Genomic DNA, 18,424 nt, shown 5'->3' with positions numbered 1-18,424 from the left:
AGTTTTTGGATTGCCTCAGGAGGCTATACACGGTGCACCCAAGCCAGCATGAGTGTTTTTACTTGCGACTCCTTCTTCATGAAGTTGTCGGTCCAGAAAGCTTCCAGGATATCAGAACTGTTGACAATGTGTGTTATGACACATTTCGGGCAGCCTGCTTTCAGCGTGGGCTTTTGGAGGATTACTCACAATGGGATTCTACTTTGGCTGAAGGGGCTTTGCTAAAATCGCCCAAAAGCCTACGGCAAGTCTTCGCTATTTTGCTCCAAAAATGTGGGTTGTCCGATCCAGTTTCTTTGTGGGTAAGTACAGAGACCCTATGTCCGAGGACTTCCTTTGGATGGCAAAGCAACAGTACCCTAATGCTGACATTGGATACAATGATCTGATCAACAATAATGCGCTGATTGAAATTGAGGATGCCCTGCTCAAAATGGGTGGGGCGTGTTGAACACATTTGGTTTGCCTTCCTCATTGCGACAGGACGTTAACACACTCGCACCAAATTTACTTCAGGAGTTGTCGTATGATGCTGATAGCCTTGCGGAGTACCTGAGAGTAAATGAACCGAAATTGCTAGCTGATCAGAGGCTGGCGTACGAAACTGCCGTCAGTGCCGTTGAAAAACAGGTGGGCGGCATTTTTTTCCTCGATGCTCCTGGAGGTACCAGCAAATCTTTTGTAACACGATTAATACTTGCTAAGATTTGTCGCGAGAAACAAATTGCGCTAGCCGTTGCCTCCTCGGAAATCACTGCTATGTTATTGCCAGGAGGTAGGACGGCGCACTCGGCATTCTTGTGGCCCCAGGTTAAGACGTTAAGTCTAAGCACAAACATGCGTGCACACTTGCTTGGTGATAGCATGTCTGCAGCATTTGCTGAAGACATTTTAGCCCTTGGAGAAGGGAAGGTTCCTAAGAATGATAAGGGAGACATATCCATCTCTGAACTGTGCAACACAGTGGACAACCCTTCTGATCTTTTGAAAACAGTATTCCCCAATCTGGAAAGTAACTATGCAGACATCAATTGGCTCAGTGAAGGAACTATCCTGGCTCCCAAAAATGTAGCTGTCAGTGCTATCAATGACCAGCTCATAAGCCGAATTCTGGGTGAGGAGCCCATTTACAAATCGATTGACCAGACCTGTGACCCCCAAGACATTGTCAATTACCCTGTTGAGTTTCTCAACTCATTGGAGCCAGCAGGGCTTCCACCTCACATTCTTAGGCTAAGGGTTGGATGCCCAATTATGCTAATCAGAAACGTGCTTCCGCCTAAACAGTGCAATGGGATCCGCTTAGTAGTTAAGTCCCTGATGCCCCACTTGATCGAGGCCACCATTGTTACAGAGTGCGGGAGAGGTGAAAATGTTTTCATTTCAAGGATGCACCTTTATCCCTCAGGGTCAGACATACCATTTCACTTCCGCAGATCGCAGTTCCCGGTGAGACCATGCTTTGCCATGTCCATCAACAAATCCCATGGCCAAAGACTATCGGTGGCAGGCATCCATTTGGGGGAGCCATGCTTTTCACATGGGCAACTTTATGTGGCCTGCTCCCGTGTGGGTAGCAGAAACGCTCTTTTTGTGTATGCTCCTCAGGGCAGAACACGCAATGTTGTCTATAGCGAAGTTTTATAGACAAGTTATCATTGCAGTCGATGTGGTTATAAACAGTGATCCGGAAGCATTGGCCAGACATATTCTCAAACCATGGCAACATGACTTATGGACTCTTCCTCTTTTTTTATTGGACAATGCTGACTTCTCCAACAACAATGCTCACTCAGCTGATATCAGTGATTGGCTAAGTTGCTCATAGACGTAACCTAGAGGGACAGGCCCCTTATTTTTTGGTTAAGGCTGTGGTAAGTTTTCCTAAGCTGCTCCAATCCAGATCCCCAATGCAAAACCTTCAGATCAACCTTCTCCTATGCAGATCTCTAATGCAACTTAAAAAAAGCAGTCAATGAGTGGAAATAACCAATAAACTGATTCCTTATGGGATTTCACAATTGAATTGCGGGCAAACCATTATCAGCCAACCAATTTGAATGGATTTCGCTCAAATCTGATGTCAATGTTACTTATTTTGGTTTGAACTAAAGCACTTGATCACTTAATAATCCTAGCTTAATCCCGGGCAACGCTGGGCTACACTACTAGTTAAAGATATATTGAAGTCTTTCTTTGTCTTCCCATTTTGATTATATTCTTTTACGTGTTTGACTGCATCCATGCTGGAGCACCACCTTGAGAATATATATATTTAAGATGTCTACAATCATCTGAACAAAAGAATCATAACAAACAACTTATGATGAGAGAAATGACTTTTATGATATGTTTGAACTAGTGAAAGTTTATGATACACATTCAAATTACTGATATCATTGTTGAAACAGGTGGTGGTGGTGGTGGTGAATTAGTTGTACCAACTAATTAGTGTCACTGGCGACGTCCTCTATCAGCAGTGACACCTAAACAGTGAAACAGAATGACGCAATTTACAAAGATGATGTATATAACAGAATTGGGAATGACTAACAGAGAAGAACGGGAGTTAAAGAATAACAGATAATACATGAGGAGCAAGCGACAGAAAAAAAACATGTTGAATAATGAAGCATCACAGTATTAAGTTTCTAATGTAGGTATATGGCCTGAAAATTTTGAGGGGAGGGGTTAATTGATTAAACTGACCCCAGTACTTGACTAGTACTTTATTTTATTGACCCCAGAAGGATCAAAGAGTAAAATCAATCTTGGTAGGATTTGAACTTGGAATGTGAAGGAGCATAACTAAATACTGTGAAGCATTTAGTATGTCACTAACGATTTCGCTAATCTAGCGTCCTTTTATTATACTATAATATACAATAAACATAAATTTGTTAATTGGTCCCAGAAAATTCTGTAGCACCACTCCAGTGTTTTGTATAAGAATAAAATTTTGAAAGAAAAAAAAATATGCAAACATAACATTAAAATCAAAAACAAAATTTACAAAAATCAAAATTGACAAAAAAACAAATTCAAATATAATACATAAATAATGGTTAGAACCATGGAATGCAATCAAAATGAGTTGGGGTGTTACAATCATTCTTAGATCTGGGGGTGTGAAAGACATGAATGTGATAAAGAGTTTAACAAAACAAAATATAATTTATAAATAAAATTTTTGAGTGTTTTGTGGGTTTTTTCACCACCATGTTCTGTTTTTCTACAAGGTGTAGAAAAAAAACAAATTTTGAACATCTAAGAAATACCTGGTTTGCATGTTGTTGCTATTTCTAGCACAAGTCAAGTGACTGTGATGGTTCATTTTTAATTGCTATGATTGCAAATAGAAACATCAGTTTAGCCTAACAAGTGGATTGTTACTGACAGTTGCCCCGACCCTACCTTCTAATTAATGAATTACGATAAAACGACAGAATTTAACAATAAAATGGAATGTTTTCAGATGGTAGTGAAGAAATTGGATTTGGAGGAGAAAAATTTCAGTTTTATTTGTGTATGAAGAAATGATTGTTGTAAAATAACTTTTGGGTGTTTACAACTTCTCGACAGAGAATAACCCTATCTGACAAATTTAAGGGTTAGGATCTGGACCTTATAGTTGGGTCTCAATCACCTTTACTGGAGTGAGAACCACACATTCACATTCAAACTCTATCACTCTGTCAATCAACCTCCAATATTTATCATCTGGTGGTTTAAGATTTAGGAATTAGTCTACAAGCAAAAATTCCTTGTAAAAACAAATTTTAAAAAAAATATTTTCGAAATAACTGATAATTCTATTATTATATTTCTCACAATTTTTTTTTTCTTTTTAAATACTGTACAAGTTATTGTCAAGAGTTTTTCCATTCACATTTCATCGAACAGGGCAAACATTTATGTATACTGTTTATGTTAGTTGGACTGGTGTTGTTATCTTGATTGTTGTTTTCACTACATTTCAGGTGTTGTACTGGAATTTGGAACCTAACCCACTATTTGATTCATGGGGGTACACTGTTCTCAATCTGCTCTCTGTGTTTCATGACATTTTTACTTCAGTTGATTTTTGTGAATTATCTTAATGCCTGGCCAAGAATTGAATTCAGAGCCTCTAGGGGTCTGCATTGTATTAACCAATGTCTTTACCACACTATACAGTCATGTAGAGATTCTGAGTTCAATCCCAGGCAAGGCACCGAAAGAAAAAAAATGTCACAAAATGCAGAGAGTAGAATGAGAACAGGGTACCCCCATGGATTGAATAAAAGGTTAGGTTCAAAATTCCGATACAACAACTGAGTTTAACATAAGACACCTGAAGAAGGCTGGAACATACAACAGCTGAAATGTAATGAAAGCAACAATCAAGATAAGGACACCAATTTGACCAATATAAACGGTATACAAGATAAAAATTCCTCATCTCAGAAATATAGAATTGTAGTGCAAACATTTGAGAAAGCAAAGCAAAGCAAGAATCTCAGAATTTAAGAGATAGAATCTTCTGTCAATACTGATCTTTATTTTTACCTCTTAAAGAAAAAAGAAAAACTTCTTTTATCTTTAATCTTTTGCTTGTTTCGTTTGTTGTTGGGCTGCAGCCATGCTGGGGCAATGCCTTGACAGATTTATTTGAACAAATCGAACCCCAGCACGTGTTCTATTGGTCTTCTGTTGCTGAAACTTAAGTTATGGAGACATAAATAAACCTACAACAGTTGTCAAAGTGGTGGTGGTGATGGAGAAGGATAGGACATAAACACACACAATGAGAGTCCACACAGTTTCTATTAACCAAATTCACTCACGATGTCTTGTCAGCCAGGGGCTAAAGTAGAAGACACTTAGCCAAGGTGCTACAAAATGAGACTGAACCAGAAACCAAGTGGTTGTAAGGCAAGCTTCTTAACCACACAACCATGTCTGTGCCAGGTAGAAAATTTCTTAAATTTATGCTGCAAAAAGATTCTAGTATCTGATCAGCATGCTGGTTAATCTGGATTCATTTATCATTCTGTCTGGCACTCTGTTGGTTACGGCAGCAAGGGTTCCAGTTGATTTGATCAATGGAACAAGCAGCTCATGAAATTAACGTGCAAGTGGCTTCAGCACTCCACACACATGCTTAATGTAGTTCTCAAGGAGATTCAGTGAGACACAATATGAGAAAGTCAGCCCTTTGAATTATAGGTACGACTCAGCTGAGTGGACTGGGGCAACATGAAATAAAGTGTCTTGTCCAAGGACAAAATGCACAGCTCATGTGAACTGAATACCCTAACCACTAAAACACGTGCCTTCACCTTAATTATGTAAGAAATCAATATTATCATAATTATTATTAACAACAGCAACAATAGTAGAACTGTTATATCACTGAAGATTGTGCCTTTAGTTTCTCTTTTGACACATTTCAGGAAAACATACTGCCAGTTCTTCACGGGGCCTCTTTGTTTGTAGTTAGGGTCTCCAAGTGAAAAGGGGAGAATTCTATCCTTTTGTTCTTTTGTTCATCGCTTCTCTTTCGAAATATGAAATCCAATGATGAACTGGCAGAGGCTGCAGCAAATGGTAAACAAATGCTCGAGTGACACATTGAGAAGGGTTGCTCAATCAAAACCCTGTTGATGGAGAGCTTTGACTTTTCATACCACATGGGAATTTGTTCAGACTAAATAGAAAGTAAGCTCAGATGTGAAGCAGACATTGTTAGATGTGTTAACAGTCTCAATTCAACAGAACCCTTTCTCACTCTCCCTCTCTTATTTATATATCAGTTAGTTCATATATCCAAAAATGACCTACACTTTAAATCATTAGAGTAGAAATATTTAGAAGGTTGTTTGTCAAGGCCAGTCAGAGAGTGACTATTGGTTTTGCACCTATGAGACACTTAGCTGTGTAGGTGATGCATCAGACTCAAAATGGACCTGACAAGTTGCCTATACAGTTAAGAGCTTTATAGGTGTGAAACCAATGGTCACTCCCTGACCAACTATAAATAACCTAAAATATATGTATACACATGTACACTCTCTAACTATATGTATATATAAAATACTACAGTAAATATAATGACCGAAGTCACTGTACTCCTTTCACTTTTTTCTATATATGTGTGTGTATGTATATATATATTATATATATAAAAGTATACAGTATTATACACCCATTTCAGTTGATCTTAATCATTTTCATACCAGTTATAATCAATAGCACAGTTATCTAGAAACACATTGTAATGGCTCTATAATGCTGAACATGTTGACTAATATACTCACTCTACTGACAAAAACATGAGTGAATGTATGAATTCTTAGACATATATGTACACATTTATATACACATAGACACACTTCATACTTAAACCTCTCAATACCAGACATAAAGCCAGCTTGCTCAACACTTCATCTCCTCACATACATAAAAACACATACACACACATAGAGGCAACTGAAGAGAATGTTTGTACCATACCTAAAACAGCATGGATAGAAATAAATATTAACAAATTGGAATGTTGAAAAGTATTTCTTTTTCCTCTTTTCTTTGTGGAATTTGTACATGTCTAGTGAATGGCTTAGTCTGAGACTGAGTGTGTTGTTGATATTAAAGTAGTTACATCGTGGAAGAATCATTTCAGTGAAGAAACAGAGACTATTAAATTCACTTTCCATTCATTTTGTCGTGCAGCTGTGACCTGGTCACAAAGGGGACCTGTATCAGTGACAAAGTCGTGGTCAAATAACAAAGAAAACATATCAATGAAAAAGAAATGAATTTAAATGTATTTTGTTGTACCTTTGGGCAGGTCATTATGCTTATAGTATTAAATACATTCACTGGTTCTATTTCACTTCATTTTTATTTGTCAGTTGGTTAATCATTTACCTAATTAGTTATTCGATGGTTTGATTAATTGTGTGGTCACTCAATCAATTTAGCCATATTTGTCAAAGTCCTTTTGTCACTATTTGTGACTTCATCAATGTCATGTTCTTGCTAATCTAGGCCTGTCCTGACAGACTTGATTGGTCAATTAACTGACTAAATGATTAATCAAACAATCGACTACTTAATTGGTTAAATGGTTGACCAACTGATAAATAATAAATACAGAAGTGAAATAGAACCAGTGCATGTGTATATTATTGGCATAATGACCCTCTCAAGACAAAGAAAATCTGTTTCAACACCTGAGTTTATGTCAAGAATCTTGCAAACCAAATACAAAAATGAATTTAAACTGGCCCTATACAGTCCAAAAATTCTACTTGTTTTATATTCAAACTGGTCAGATTTTGGCCTCTCACAACTACCTAACACACTCTCTCTCTCACTGGCACTCTGCCGGTTATGATAATGAGGGTTCCAATTGATTTGACTAACAGAACAGCCTAACATGCAAGTAGCAGAGCACTCCACAGACATGTGTATCTTTAACGTAGAACTCAGGGAGATTCAATGTGACAAGGTTGGCCCTTCGGATTACAGGCACAACTCATTTTTAGCAGCTGAATGGACTGCCACAACATGAAATAAAGAGACTTGTTTGAGGTTATAACACGCTGCTGAGGATCGAACACATGACATTATGACTAAGCCACACACCATCACCTTACTCTACAATTTCTTCCTAAAAATAAGTAATCAGAAAGCCTCAAGGTAATGCGTGATTAATTAAAAACAATGTGAATAAATAAGCATTACATTTGACAGAGCAACCTGAATGCTAAAGAGTTAAACAATTTCTGTGTATTTTTAAATGGTTCTTCCACAATGTAACTGGGCTTTTGAAATACAATTTTTAAAGGAGCAACAGGCCCTAGTCGTTCAGTCTCTTTACAATGACCAGTCTCTCATTAGTGGAGGAAGAAGGGTTTCAGTCAAGGCTTATGAGGTTTAGATCTTTTCCATGAGTTATGAATGAATGAGTTTGGGGATGATGGGAGAAAGAGATGGCAGCGGCGGTGGTGGTGGTGGTGGCAGCGGCAGGGAATGAGAAGCAAGAGCAACAACAACAACATAAGGCAGGATAAAAATTTAAAATTACTTTGAAGAAATAACATTAACTGTAACAACTAGGAGATGTTTCAAAAATTGTAGGGAATTATACATTTGTTGGAAAAAAAAATCCCAACCAAATTATATTTTTCTTTTTTCTTTCTCTGTTGTTTCATAGAATGGTATAGAATAACAATTTTTTTTGTCTTTCTTTCTTTTGGTAAGTATGAATATGAACATATTGTATAGCCACCCAAATATCACATATTATTACAGACAGACACATGTATATGTGCAGTCAACTATGGTGATGTTACAGTATTTTTACATCTCTATATATACACATATGCATAAACACACACTCACATATACATACACACATTTATACCTATACATATATCGTGTATGTATACATGTATGTGCATCTACATGTGTGTATATATATATATATATATATATATATATATAAGCACACACACATATATTGTATACATACATATATTAATATATATATATTTCAAATGTAAATGTTAAGTTCTTTAACAATCTTTGTGTGATTGTCATTGTTGTCATTTTGTCTGCAATGTGTGCATCTATGTGTGGGTGTATATATATATATATATATATACATACACACACACACACAGAATGATAAACTGTTAGAGTGACCATCTTTTAAATAGTTTGGTTGGTAAACAATTATCTTGCTTCTTGTTCTTTTTCTTATTCTTCTTATCAATGTATCTCTACAATCATCCTGGCATGCTACATGAGTTTCAGAAAGTATATTTTATAATAGGAAAGTAGGAGAAAGGAGAGAAAAAAATAGAGGAAGTCAAATGGATTTCATAGTACAGGTTCTTTGATGCATTTCTTTTTATGTCTTTAGTCACATGATGTTACTATGCCAACAGGGGCATTTTTTCCGGTTTTTTTTTTTGGTCTTTTTTTTTTATTCACTAAAAGTTCTTTTAAAAAGCATCCTTAATTTTACTGAAAGGACGAACAGCAATGTCAACAGGGAGTTTGAAGTTGATAGAATTGAGCGGTTCCAAGGATTTAAGGGTATCATCAAAACCTGAAATTAAATGAAACAAAAATGAAATAATTAAAAATTGACTATGATAAATATCAATGAATAACAAATTAATATTAATTATAATAAATATCAGGTGCAGACAATTGCTGTGCGAGGCTGATAACGATCCCTCCAAGTCAATTAGGTCCATTGCCAGAGACATGGGAGTGTCTGAGTTTCTTATCAGGCAGGGAGTGCATGAAGACATTTGGTATTCCTCATACCAGATGAGGAAGGGCCAATTTTTATCTCAAGCCATCAAGGACAAGAGGAAAGATGAAGCTTTTGAACAAATTCAAGCATCCCCTCCAACCGAACATGCTTTTGGTTTTTCTCAGATGAGAAAAACTTCTGCCAGGATCAGATGGTGAACACATAGAATGATCATTAGTTTGCTGTGTCCCCAAAACATGTACCGAGAGTGATAAAAGTGAAACATCCAGTCAACAACATGGTGTTTGGAGTGATCACTAGTGATGGCGACGTTATACCTCCATTCATCTTCCCACAGGGCCTCAGACTCAACACGGAGGCCTACATCAAGTGCCTAGGATAGGTAGTGCTGTTCTGGCTCAAGAGGGTGGCTGCTGGAAGACCCTATGTCTGACTACAGGACTCTGCACCATGCCACACAAGCAGGAGAACACTGTCATGGCTGTCAGACAATTTCTGTGACCACATCACCCCTAACATCTGGCCACCTAACTCCCCAGACTGCAACCACTATGATTATTGTATGTGGGGTACAGTTCAGTGAGAGACCAACAAAACCCCTTGTAACACCAAAGATGAACTGAAAGCAAGGATTATGGCAGCATTCACCAACTTAAACAAGGAGACCATCGAGAAGAGATGCAGGAGATTCTTGAAGTCATCTGGTGGCTATGGTTGAAGCCAATGACGATTTTATTGAATACATTTACTCTTTAGTATTTCAGAATATTTTTATGTAATTTTGGTAAATATATCTGTCAAAGTGAGATAGCCTTGTGGACAGAAACTGAAAGAATCCTGTCATATGTATGCATGTGTGTGTCTGCTTTTATCCTCCACCATCAGTTGACAACTAGTGTTAGTGTATTAATATCTTTGTAACTAGGCAAAAGAGACCAATAGAATAAGTACCAGACTTCAAAAAATATATATATATATAAGTGATGGGGTCGATTCATTTGACCAAAATTTTTAAAGGCTGTGCCCTACCATGGCCGCAGTCTAATGACTATAATAATTGAAAGATCTATATATATATATATATATATATACACACACACACACACACATACATCTATATATGTATAAATGTATATGTTTGTGTGTGTGTGTGTTTGTATGAAACTTGTCCTGGCATCATGTGATGGCTGTAAACAAGCATCACCATCATATAAGTGTTGTTGTTCATTTCCAGTCTTCTGTGGGGAACGTGTCTGGCCAGGGAAAGTATTACCTTTCCTGGAAACGAGTGAGAATTGGCAGCAGGAAGTGGGCGTACAGCTAAAGAAGGTCTGCCTCAACTAGCCCTGTCCAACACATGCACGCATAGAAAAGTGGACACTAAGACGACGATGATGATGATGTGTCTGTCTGTGTATCAAGATGAAGCCATCATACTATATCTGCTGACCTTTAATGAACGGCAACAATGGGTTGGTTATTCAGTTAGATAATAAAGGATGATCACCAGAAAATGATTGTTTTGTAATGGTTCTGTGTTAGCAAGAATTAAATGCAAAATAAAATTTCAAGAGTTTTATATTGTTGTGCTATTAAATAATGATTAAGCAACTATTGTTTCTGATAGTACCCGTCAGCAAAGATAATTTATGTTCCAATAAAGATATCTGCCTCAAAAACATTGATGTGAGGAACACAGTTTTATTATTAAGACTAATAAGGCAGTAAGCTGGCAGAATTGTTAGAGTACACTGCACAAAATGCTTAGTGGAGTTTTGTCCATCTTTATGCTCAGAGTTCAAATGCTGCTGAGGTTGACTTTGCCTTTCATCCTTCTGGGGTCAATAAAATAAGTACCAGTTGAACACTGGGGTTTATATAACTGACTAGTTGCCTCCCCTCAAATTTCAGGCCTTGTAGAAAGGATTATTAAGATTAATTTAGGAATTAAAGATTTTAAAATATCTACTTGGCAATCTCACCAGTGAAGGTGTTATGAAGAAAGCACCTAGTACTGTCTGTAAAATGGTCAATGCTAGGAAATGCATCCAGTTGTAGAAACCATGTGAAAGCATCGTCCTCTGGCTTGTTGGTTACTGTTGAACCATCCATGCTGATTAGGTGAAGGTGCATGGCTTATTGGTTAGGTTGTCAATTTGATTCCCAGCAGTGTGTTGTGCCCTTGAGCAAAACACTCTGTTTCATGTTGCTCCAGTCCACTCAGCTAGTAAAAACAAGTTGTACTTGTATTTTGAAGGGCCAGCCTTGACACATCCTGTGGGACACTGAATCTCCTTGAGAACTACGTTAAGGGTACACATGTCTGTGGAGTGCTCAGCCACTTGCATGCTAACTTCATGAGCAGGCTGTTACATTGATTGGATCAAATTGAACCTTTGTTGTCATAACCGACAGAGTGTTGTCTGTTAGTTATACCTTGATAGATTTGATCTTTAATCATCATCATCAAGCATCTTATGTGTGGATGTGTCAAGTGTTTAGCAGTTAAGAACATGATTGCTTTTAGTTTAGAAATAAAGATGCCCAGCTTAAAATCCAATCCAGCTCTACAATCTCATCCAGAGATCAAACCAATCAAAATATAGTGAATAAGAAGAAATAGGAAGAGAAATGGGAGCAAAAATAGGAGAAATGGGAGATGAAAGAGAAGAAATGAGAGATGAAAGAGAAGAAATCATCATCAGTATCATCGTTTAATGTCCTCTTTCCATGCTAGCATGGGTTGGACGATTTGACTGAGGACTGGTGAACCGGATGGTTACACCTGGCTCCAATCTGATTTGGCAAGAGTTTCTCCAGCTGGATGCCCTTCCTAACGCCAACCACTCTGAGAGTGTTGTGGGTGCTTTTACGTGCCACCGGCACGAAAGCCAGTCGGGCAGCACTGGCAACGGCCACACTCACAATGGTGTATATTACGTGCCACCTGCACAGGAGCCAGTCCAGCGGCACTGGCAACGATCTTGCTTCAATGTCTTTACACGTGCCAGGAAGGCGATGTTGGGCACAGGTGCCATCACGATTTCGCTATCGCTTGCCCCAACAGGTCTTCGTAAGCCAAGTTCCATGTCCAATGAAGGTGGGAGATGAAATAGGAGAAATGGGAGAAGAAATGGAAGATGAAATGGTAATGGTGGCAACAGCAGCAGCACATATCTAAAGATGCCTGAAAAGCAATAAATCTTATTAGCAACTCATTATAGAAATTTATTAAGGATGGAAAACTTTGCAACCAACTTACCAGTTCTGGCTACATAACTCCAGTCTTGGTAATAATAATCAACTAAGAATTGAGTTCGGAATAAAAGCTTCAGCCAAGTAACTAACTTCTTCTCACTGTTCAATAAATTAGGAAAAAGAAAAGAAATATAAATACATATATCATCATCGTCGTTTAACGTCCGCTTTCCATGCTAGCATGGGTTGGACGATTTGACTGAAAAATATGAGCAAAATATTTTGCTTGTTTTTTGAAATAGGTGACATTCTTTTAAACCCTTTTGATACCAACCTGCCTGAGGCTGCCCCTGGCCCCATGATGCACACTTCATGTTTTAAAGGGATTTAAAACTGTTCATAAAAAGAAGAAGAAATGGGAGAAGTAACAGGAGGATTTATGCCCCAAACACCAGATTAATAATAACAAAGTTGTTTTACTGAATTCTTTGTTATTTTCAACATTTACTGAAACAAAAACAGTGTAGTTTAACAGGAATATAGTAAAGGGTTAATATGTCAATATTTTAGGCTCTGGGCCCTTAGATGTGAAAGAATAGAAAGGACAATTAGTAGAAAATAATAAACAGGAAAATTAAAAAAAAAACAAATGAAAAAATAAAAAGAAAAGTAGTAACTTTACGTACTTTAATGCCAAACAGATGAATGCTTTGAAATGTGAATCCTCTGATCGTTTCAAAGGTGTGTGTAACTGAATAATGGTATCAATGGCTCCAAGAAGCGTTTGTTTGGCTGTGATGGGTTTGCCGCCCACAATGTCTAAATGGAAGGACTGTGACAGCTTTCGTGCCGGAGATTCATTATATTCTTTCCCATGCTGGTGAATAGAGGGAAAAAAAACAAAAACATAACAAGCTTTTCTGTTATAAGCATAAGGCCTGAAATTTTGGCAGGATGGGGATAGTCTATTACATCAATACCAGTATTTGACTGGTACATATTTTATCAACCTTGAAAGGATAAAAGGCAAAGTTGACCCGAGTGGAATTTGAGCTCAGAACATTAAAAGCCAGGAAAAATGCCATTTTGTCTGGTGTGGAAATGCCATGCCAGCTGGTGGCACAAGGCCAACAGTTTTAGGGAAAGGGTAAAATCGATTAGATCAACCCAGTGTTTAACTGGTACTTATTTTAATGAACCTGAAAGGATGAAAGGCAAAGTTGACTGCAGCAGCATTTGGACTCAGAATGTAAGGCATTTGGGTTGGTGTGCTGCCTTAATAACAAGAATAAAAGAAATAATAATGAACATATTAAAAGAGAGTCAGTAATAACAGTTACTTGAAATACAAAATTCTATTACGAGCCCAAGGCTACACATTTTAGGCAAAGCTGTGTAGCCAATTAGATCGTTCCTCCTGTAACACACATACACCACAGCATTTGACTTGTACTATTTTATCATCATCATCATCATCATCATCGTTTAACGTCCGCTTTCCATGCTAGCATGGGTTGGACGATTTGACTGAGGACTGGTGAAACCGGATGGCAACACCAGGCTCCAGTCTGATTTGGCAGAGTTTCTACAGCTGGATGCCCTTCCTAACGCCAAACGTGTGTTTATATTTTTATAAATATAATTGGCTTAACTTTTTACAGAAGAATAATCTTATTACACAAGTCATCTGAAAATAGTTTTTCAGATCACTTATGTTAAAATAGTTTTTTAATACACATGTGTGGCTGTGTGGTAAGAAGTTTGCTTCCCAATCACATGGTGTCTTTTACTATAGTCTCAGTTTGACCAAAGCCTTGTGAGTGGATTTGGTAGATGGAACTGAAAGAAGCCTGTCATATATATATTCATATATGTGTGTCTTTGTGTCTGTGTTTGTCCCCCACCACTGCTTGACAACCAGCGTTGACTTATGACCCTGTAACTTAGCTGTTTGGTAAAAGACTGATAGAATAAGTACCAGACTTAAAAAAAAACAAAAAAAACACTGGGTTTGATTCATTCAACTAAAAAATTTTTCCAGCTGGTGCCCCAGCATGGCCACAGTCTAATGACTGAAACAAATAAGACACAAGTGGTGAGCTGGCAAAATGCTTAGCAGCACTTTGTCTGTCTTTATGTTCTGAGTTCAAATTCTCCTGCAGTCCACTTTGCCTTTTATCCTTACAGGTTTGATAAAATAAGTACCAGTTGATTGCTGCAGGCAATGTAATCGACTTACTCCATCATCATCATCGTTTAACGTCTGCTTTCCATGCTAGCATGGGTTGGATGATTTGACTGCTGAACCAGATGGCTACACCAGGCTCCAATCTGATTTGGCAGAGTTTCTACAGCTGGATGCCCTTCCTAACGCCAACCACTCCGAGAGTGTAGTGGGTGTTTTTACGTGCCACCGGCACGAAGGCCAGTCAGGCAGTACTGGCAATGCCCATGCTCAGAATGGTGTATTGTACGTGCCACCTGCATCAGTGGTCAGTATAAATGCTCCTTACATTATTACATAGGTTCTTTACATTTGGGTAAATGTCCTTATTTCAATGTAATGCCCCCTTATATCATTGTAAAAGAAAAAAAAAAAAAGCTGCTCTGAATAAATGCAGAATCAAAAGGTTCTTCAAAACAAAATATATGTTGTTCAGTACAAACCTTCATTTCATAGAACTTTAGGAGGAGATCCCATGCATGCATCAATTTGGTGGTGCCAGATGACCTGTTTGGAAAACAGCCCCATGTCACAAGACTGTTGCTTTGACCAAGCTGTATAAGAAAAATGGAAAGTGAAACAACCATTAATATTTTACCAAACAAAATGAGATAAAAATGATGATTATTTTTAACATAGCCCACCTCCACTCGTATTAGCCACCACTCACTGAAATAGCCTCTGTTCCCATCTTTATTCATTAGCAATTCTTCTTCCACACTCTCAAGAACTTACTTATTTGAGTTCAAATCCTGCTGAGGTTGACATTGTCATTTATCTTATTGGGGTTGATAAAATAACAATCAGTTGTGTACTGGGGTTACTGTAATCAATTAGTCCCCATCCCACAAAATTCCATGTCGTGTGCCTATAGTAAAAAGGATTATTATGTGGAAATAGGGAGGAAAAAAAATCAACCCTTACCAATAATTGCTGGATAAATATTAAATAAAGACATGGACAAGATAGGGACAGGTTCATATGTGGTTGAGAAGTTCACTTCTTAACCACATGGTTTTGGGTTCAATGCAACTGTGTGGCATCTTGGGCAAGTGTCTTTTACTATAGATCTGGGCTAATCAAAGCCTTGTAAGTGAATTTGGTAGACACAAAAACTGAAAGAAGTCCATCATATATGTGTGTCTATGTGTATTTATGTCTTCTTTCTTGACATTGCACAATGGTTGTAAAAATGATAGTCACTGTTGTACAAGTGGTGTTGTTTGTTTCCAACCTTCCATGAAAAACATGTCTGGCCATGGGGAAATAATATTAGTAATAATTTTAGAAGCAAGTGAGGCTTGGTGACAGGAAGGGCATCCAATTGTAGAAAATTTACCTAAAAAAAGTTCTGTGATCCATTCAAGCAAGATTAGGAATGCTCAGCTAGAGAAGGAATGCGAGGGACACACCATAATGTTACTTAGCTTGAAAAATCATGGTTGTCCTTGCATACAGGCACACCACCCCTCACTCATCCCTCTCCAACAGAGCACGCCTGATCTTGCGGGCTCATGGATGCTGGTGCCATGTAAGAAGTACTTGTGCTGATGATGCCCCTGAGCAAAAATCATCATAAGTAAAATGATTATGCTAACTTGTGCCGGTGGCACATTAAAAGCACCCAGTACACGCTATAAAGTGGTTGGCATTAGGAAGGGCATCCAGCTGCAGAGACCAAGCCAAATCTGACTGGAACTTGGTGCAGCTCTGTGGCTTGCCAGCTCTGGTCAAACCATCCAACCCATGCCAGCATGGAAAATGGAACTAAATGATGATGATAATAATTGCATGTTCATACACATCAGCAGTCGATTATATTAGCCCAGGGTCTTGACTGGTACCATATTTTATCAACCCCAGAAGGATGAACGGCTAAGTTGGTCTTGACAGGATTTGAACTCAAAGCTTAAAGAGACAGACACTAAGAAACTCTAGCATGATAAAAGCTTAGCACATCAGTACACTTGTCTTTCCATATTATACAAGATCATTTAAACTTGCAGACTTTATTGAATGAATATTGCTGATTCAGATCAAATCTAGTTGCCTTGACTTCTGCTTCTTTATCTATGTGAAAACATAATGTCAATGATTTGATCTGATAACAGTGGTCGCTTACCTCAACTAACCCATGCTGCATTAAATCACGAATAGACATTGCTAGCTCCCTACGAACTGCTTGAGTCACAGCTGGACTACTTTGGGGTAATGGATCCTGTAATATAAAGAACAACAGCAACCGGTTGACATTTCAAAATCAAGATGAAAAAAAAAAAAAGATCAATTTCTTTATTGCATGTTTAGCAAAGGAATGTAAAATCCATACACATAAGTATTCTTTTTCCCTTGGGTCACCATTGAGTGAACCTCGACATGGTCATTGAATTTGCTAGACATAGTAGTCATATCTCCCTCAAATAATACCCTACTATCTTAAAAAAAAAATATGCCTCAAAAATGTGGTAGTCATCACTGGAATGCCTTTTGATTATAAGCTTGCTCAGTGAAGACTGACCTGGGCAAAACAAGAAGAGTAACTCCACTTTCCTTACCTTATATCTATTTTTCCAGTGGGTTAGATAGGCCGGCAATTTACATATATTTTTGGAGAAAGTAGGTTTTATGGTTAGGATGTATTTCAAGTAGCACTCATTGATATGAGGGTGGCTTTGTTTTCTTAAAGGGCTAGTATTTAGCTTGTGAAGTGGAGAAGACATAAATCTTCCTTCGGACATGACACAGGTGTTGTTCTCTGATATCATATCTAGATGATATAGTATCTATTCCTGATAACTGGCATTTCATGAATGCATGAATGTAGATCAGGGGTTCTCAACCATTTTTTTTTTATCTATGGACCCCTTGATTCCTGTTTTACTCAGATGAACCCTCACAGTCATTCGATGTTTGAAAAATCATATCATATTTTTATAATTAAATACTATTAGGAATTGTATTAAAAAAAATATTGTTAAAATATTTATTGTATTGTAGAAATATAAGCAATTTATGCCTCATAAATTTTAACAAAAGTAAATCTTATACAGATCCCTAAGGGTCATACAGACCCTGGTTGAGAACCACTGATGTTAAGCATGTAATGCATACTTAAAGTCTATAAATGATTGCAAATAACAAATCAGATTTTCACAAATACTTCATTTTATAAGAGACAGCTGGGAACACAGTACCCTACACCAATTATATGATCTTGATTTTTACAGTTGTTTGCTTTGACAACCAAGTGTCACCTCTGTATGTTAGCAGCATCACCTCTGTATATTCTCAATAGGAGACCTAATCCATATCATTGCAATAAAATGGATTCCTCCATTAAATGTGCCCAAAGGTAAGGCAATGGTTTTAAACCAGATAATATTGTAAATCTACCACCCAAGTAGGCCTCGGCAGCATTTGAACTCAGTGTACAAAGAACTGAAAAGAAAATACTACAAGGCATTCTGTCAGTTTGCTGCTCTAGATTTGTATTTTATTTTGTCAATTCCTTGCCCTATCCTAAAGGATAAATAGCAAAGCTGACTTTGGCAGGATTTTCAAAATGATATCGTAGGGTAGGTGTGAGAGGCCAGATCTAGCTGGTTTGAACATAAAACAGGTAGAATAGCTGGATATGGTCAGTTTAAGTGCTAAAGCAATAGTTCTCAGCCAATTTTTCTTGCCTGTAGACCTATTGGTTCTTATTTTACTTCAGCGGACCCCCCCCC

The 18,424-nt window shown here is 37.7% G+C and overlaps 1 protein-coding gene across 1 annotated transcript in view; it reads right to left on the bottom strand.

Moving 5' to 3' along the window:
- Positions 1-2,321: 2,321 nt before the first annotated feature.
- LOC106876861 (RUN domain-containing protein 1) overlaps positions 2,322-18,424 on the bottom strand; it is an 89,190-nt gene continuing 73,087 nt past the window's right edge. Inside the window, exons 13-17 of the mRNA XM_052973187.1 lie at positions 16,819-16,914; positions 15,140-15,250; positions 13,159-13,349; positions 12,537-12,631; positions 2,322-9,100 (exon numbers count right to left, since the gene is read on the bottom strand). Coding sequence (XP_052829147.1) covers positions 8,994-9,100; positions 12,537-12,631; positions 13,159-13,349; positions 15,140-15,250; positions 16,819-16,914 — 600 coding nt within the window. The 3' untranslated portion in view covers positions 2,322-8,993. The remainder of the gene's footprint in view (positions 9,101-12,536; positions 12,632-13,158; positions 13,350-15,139; positions 15,251-16,818; positions 16,915-18,424) is intronic.

Source organism: Octopus bimaculoides, chromosome 15, assembly GCF_001194135.2.
Source record: "Octopus bimaculoides isolate UCB-OBI-ISO-001 chromosome 15, ASM119413v2, whole genome shotgun sequence".
Taxonomy (NCBI): domain Eukaryota; kingdom Metazoa; phylum Mollusca; class Cephalopoda; order Octopoda; family Octopodidae; genus Octopus; species Octopus bimaculoides.
The sequence above is the reverse complement of the archived record's forward strand: the minus strand, read 5'-3'. Positions and strand labels throughout refer to the sequence as shown.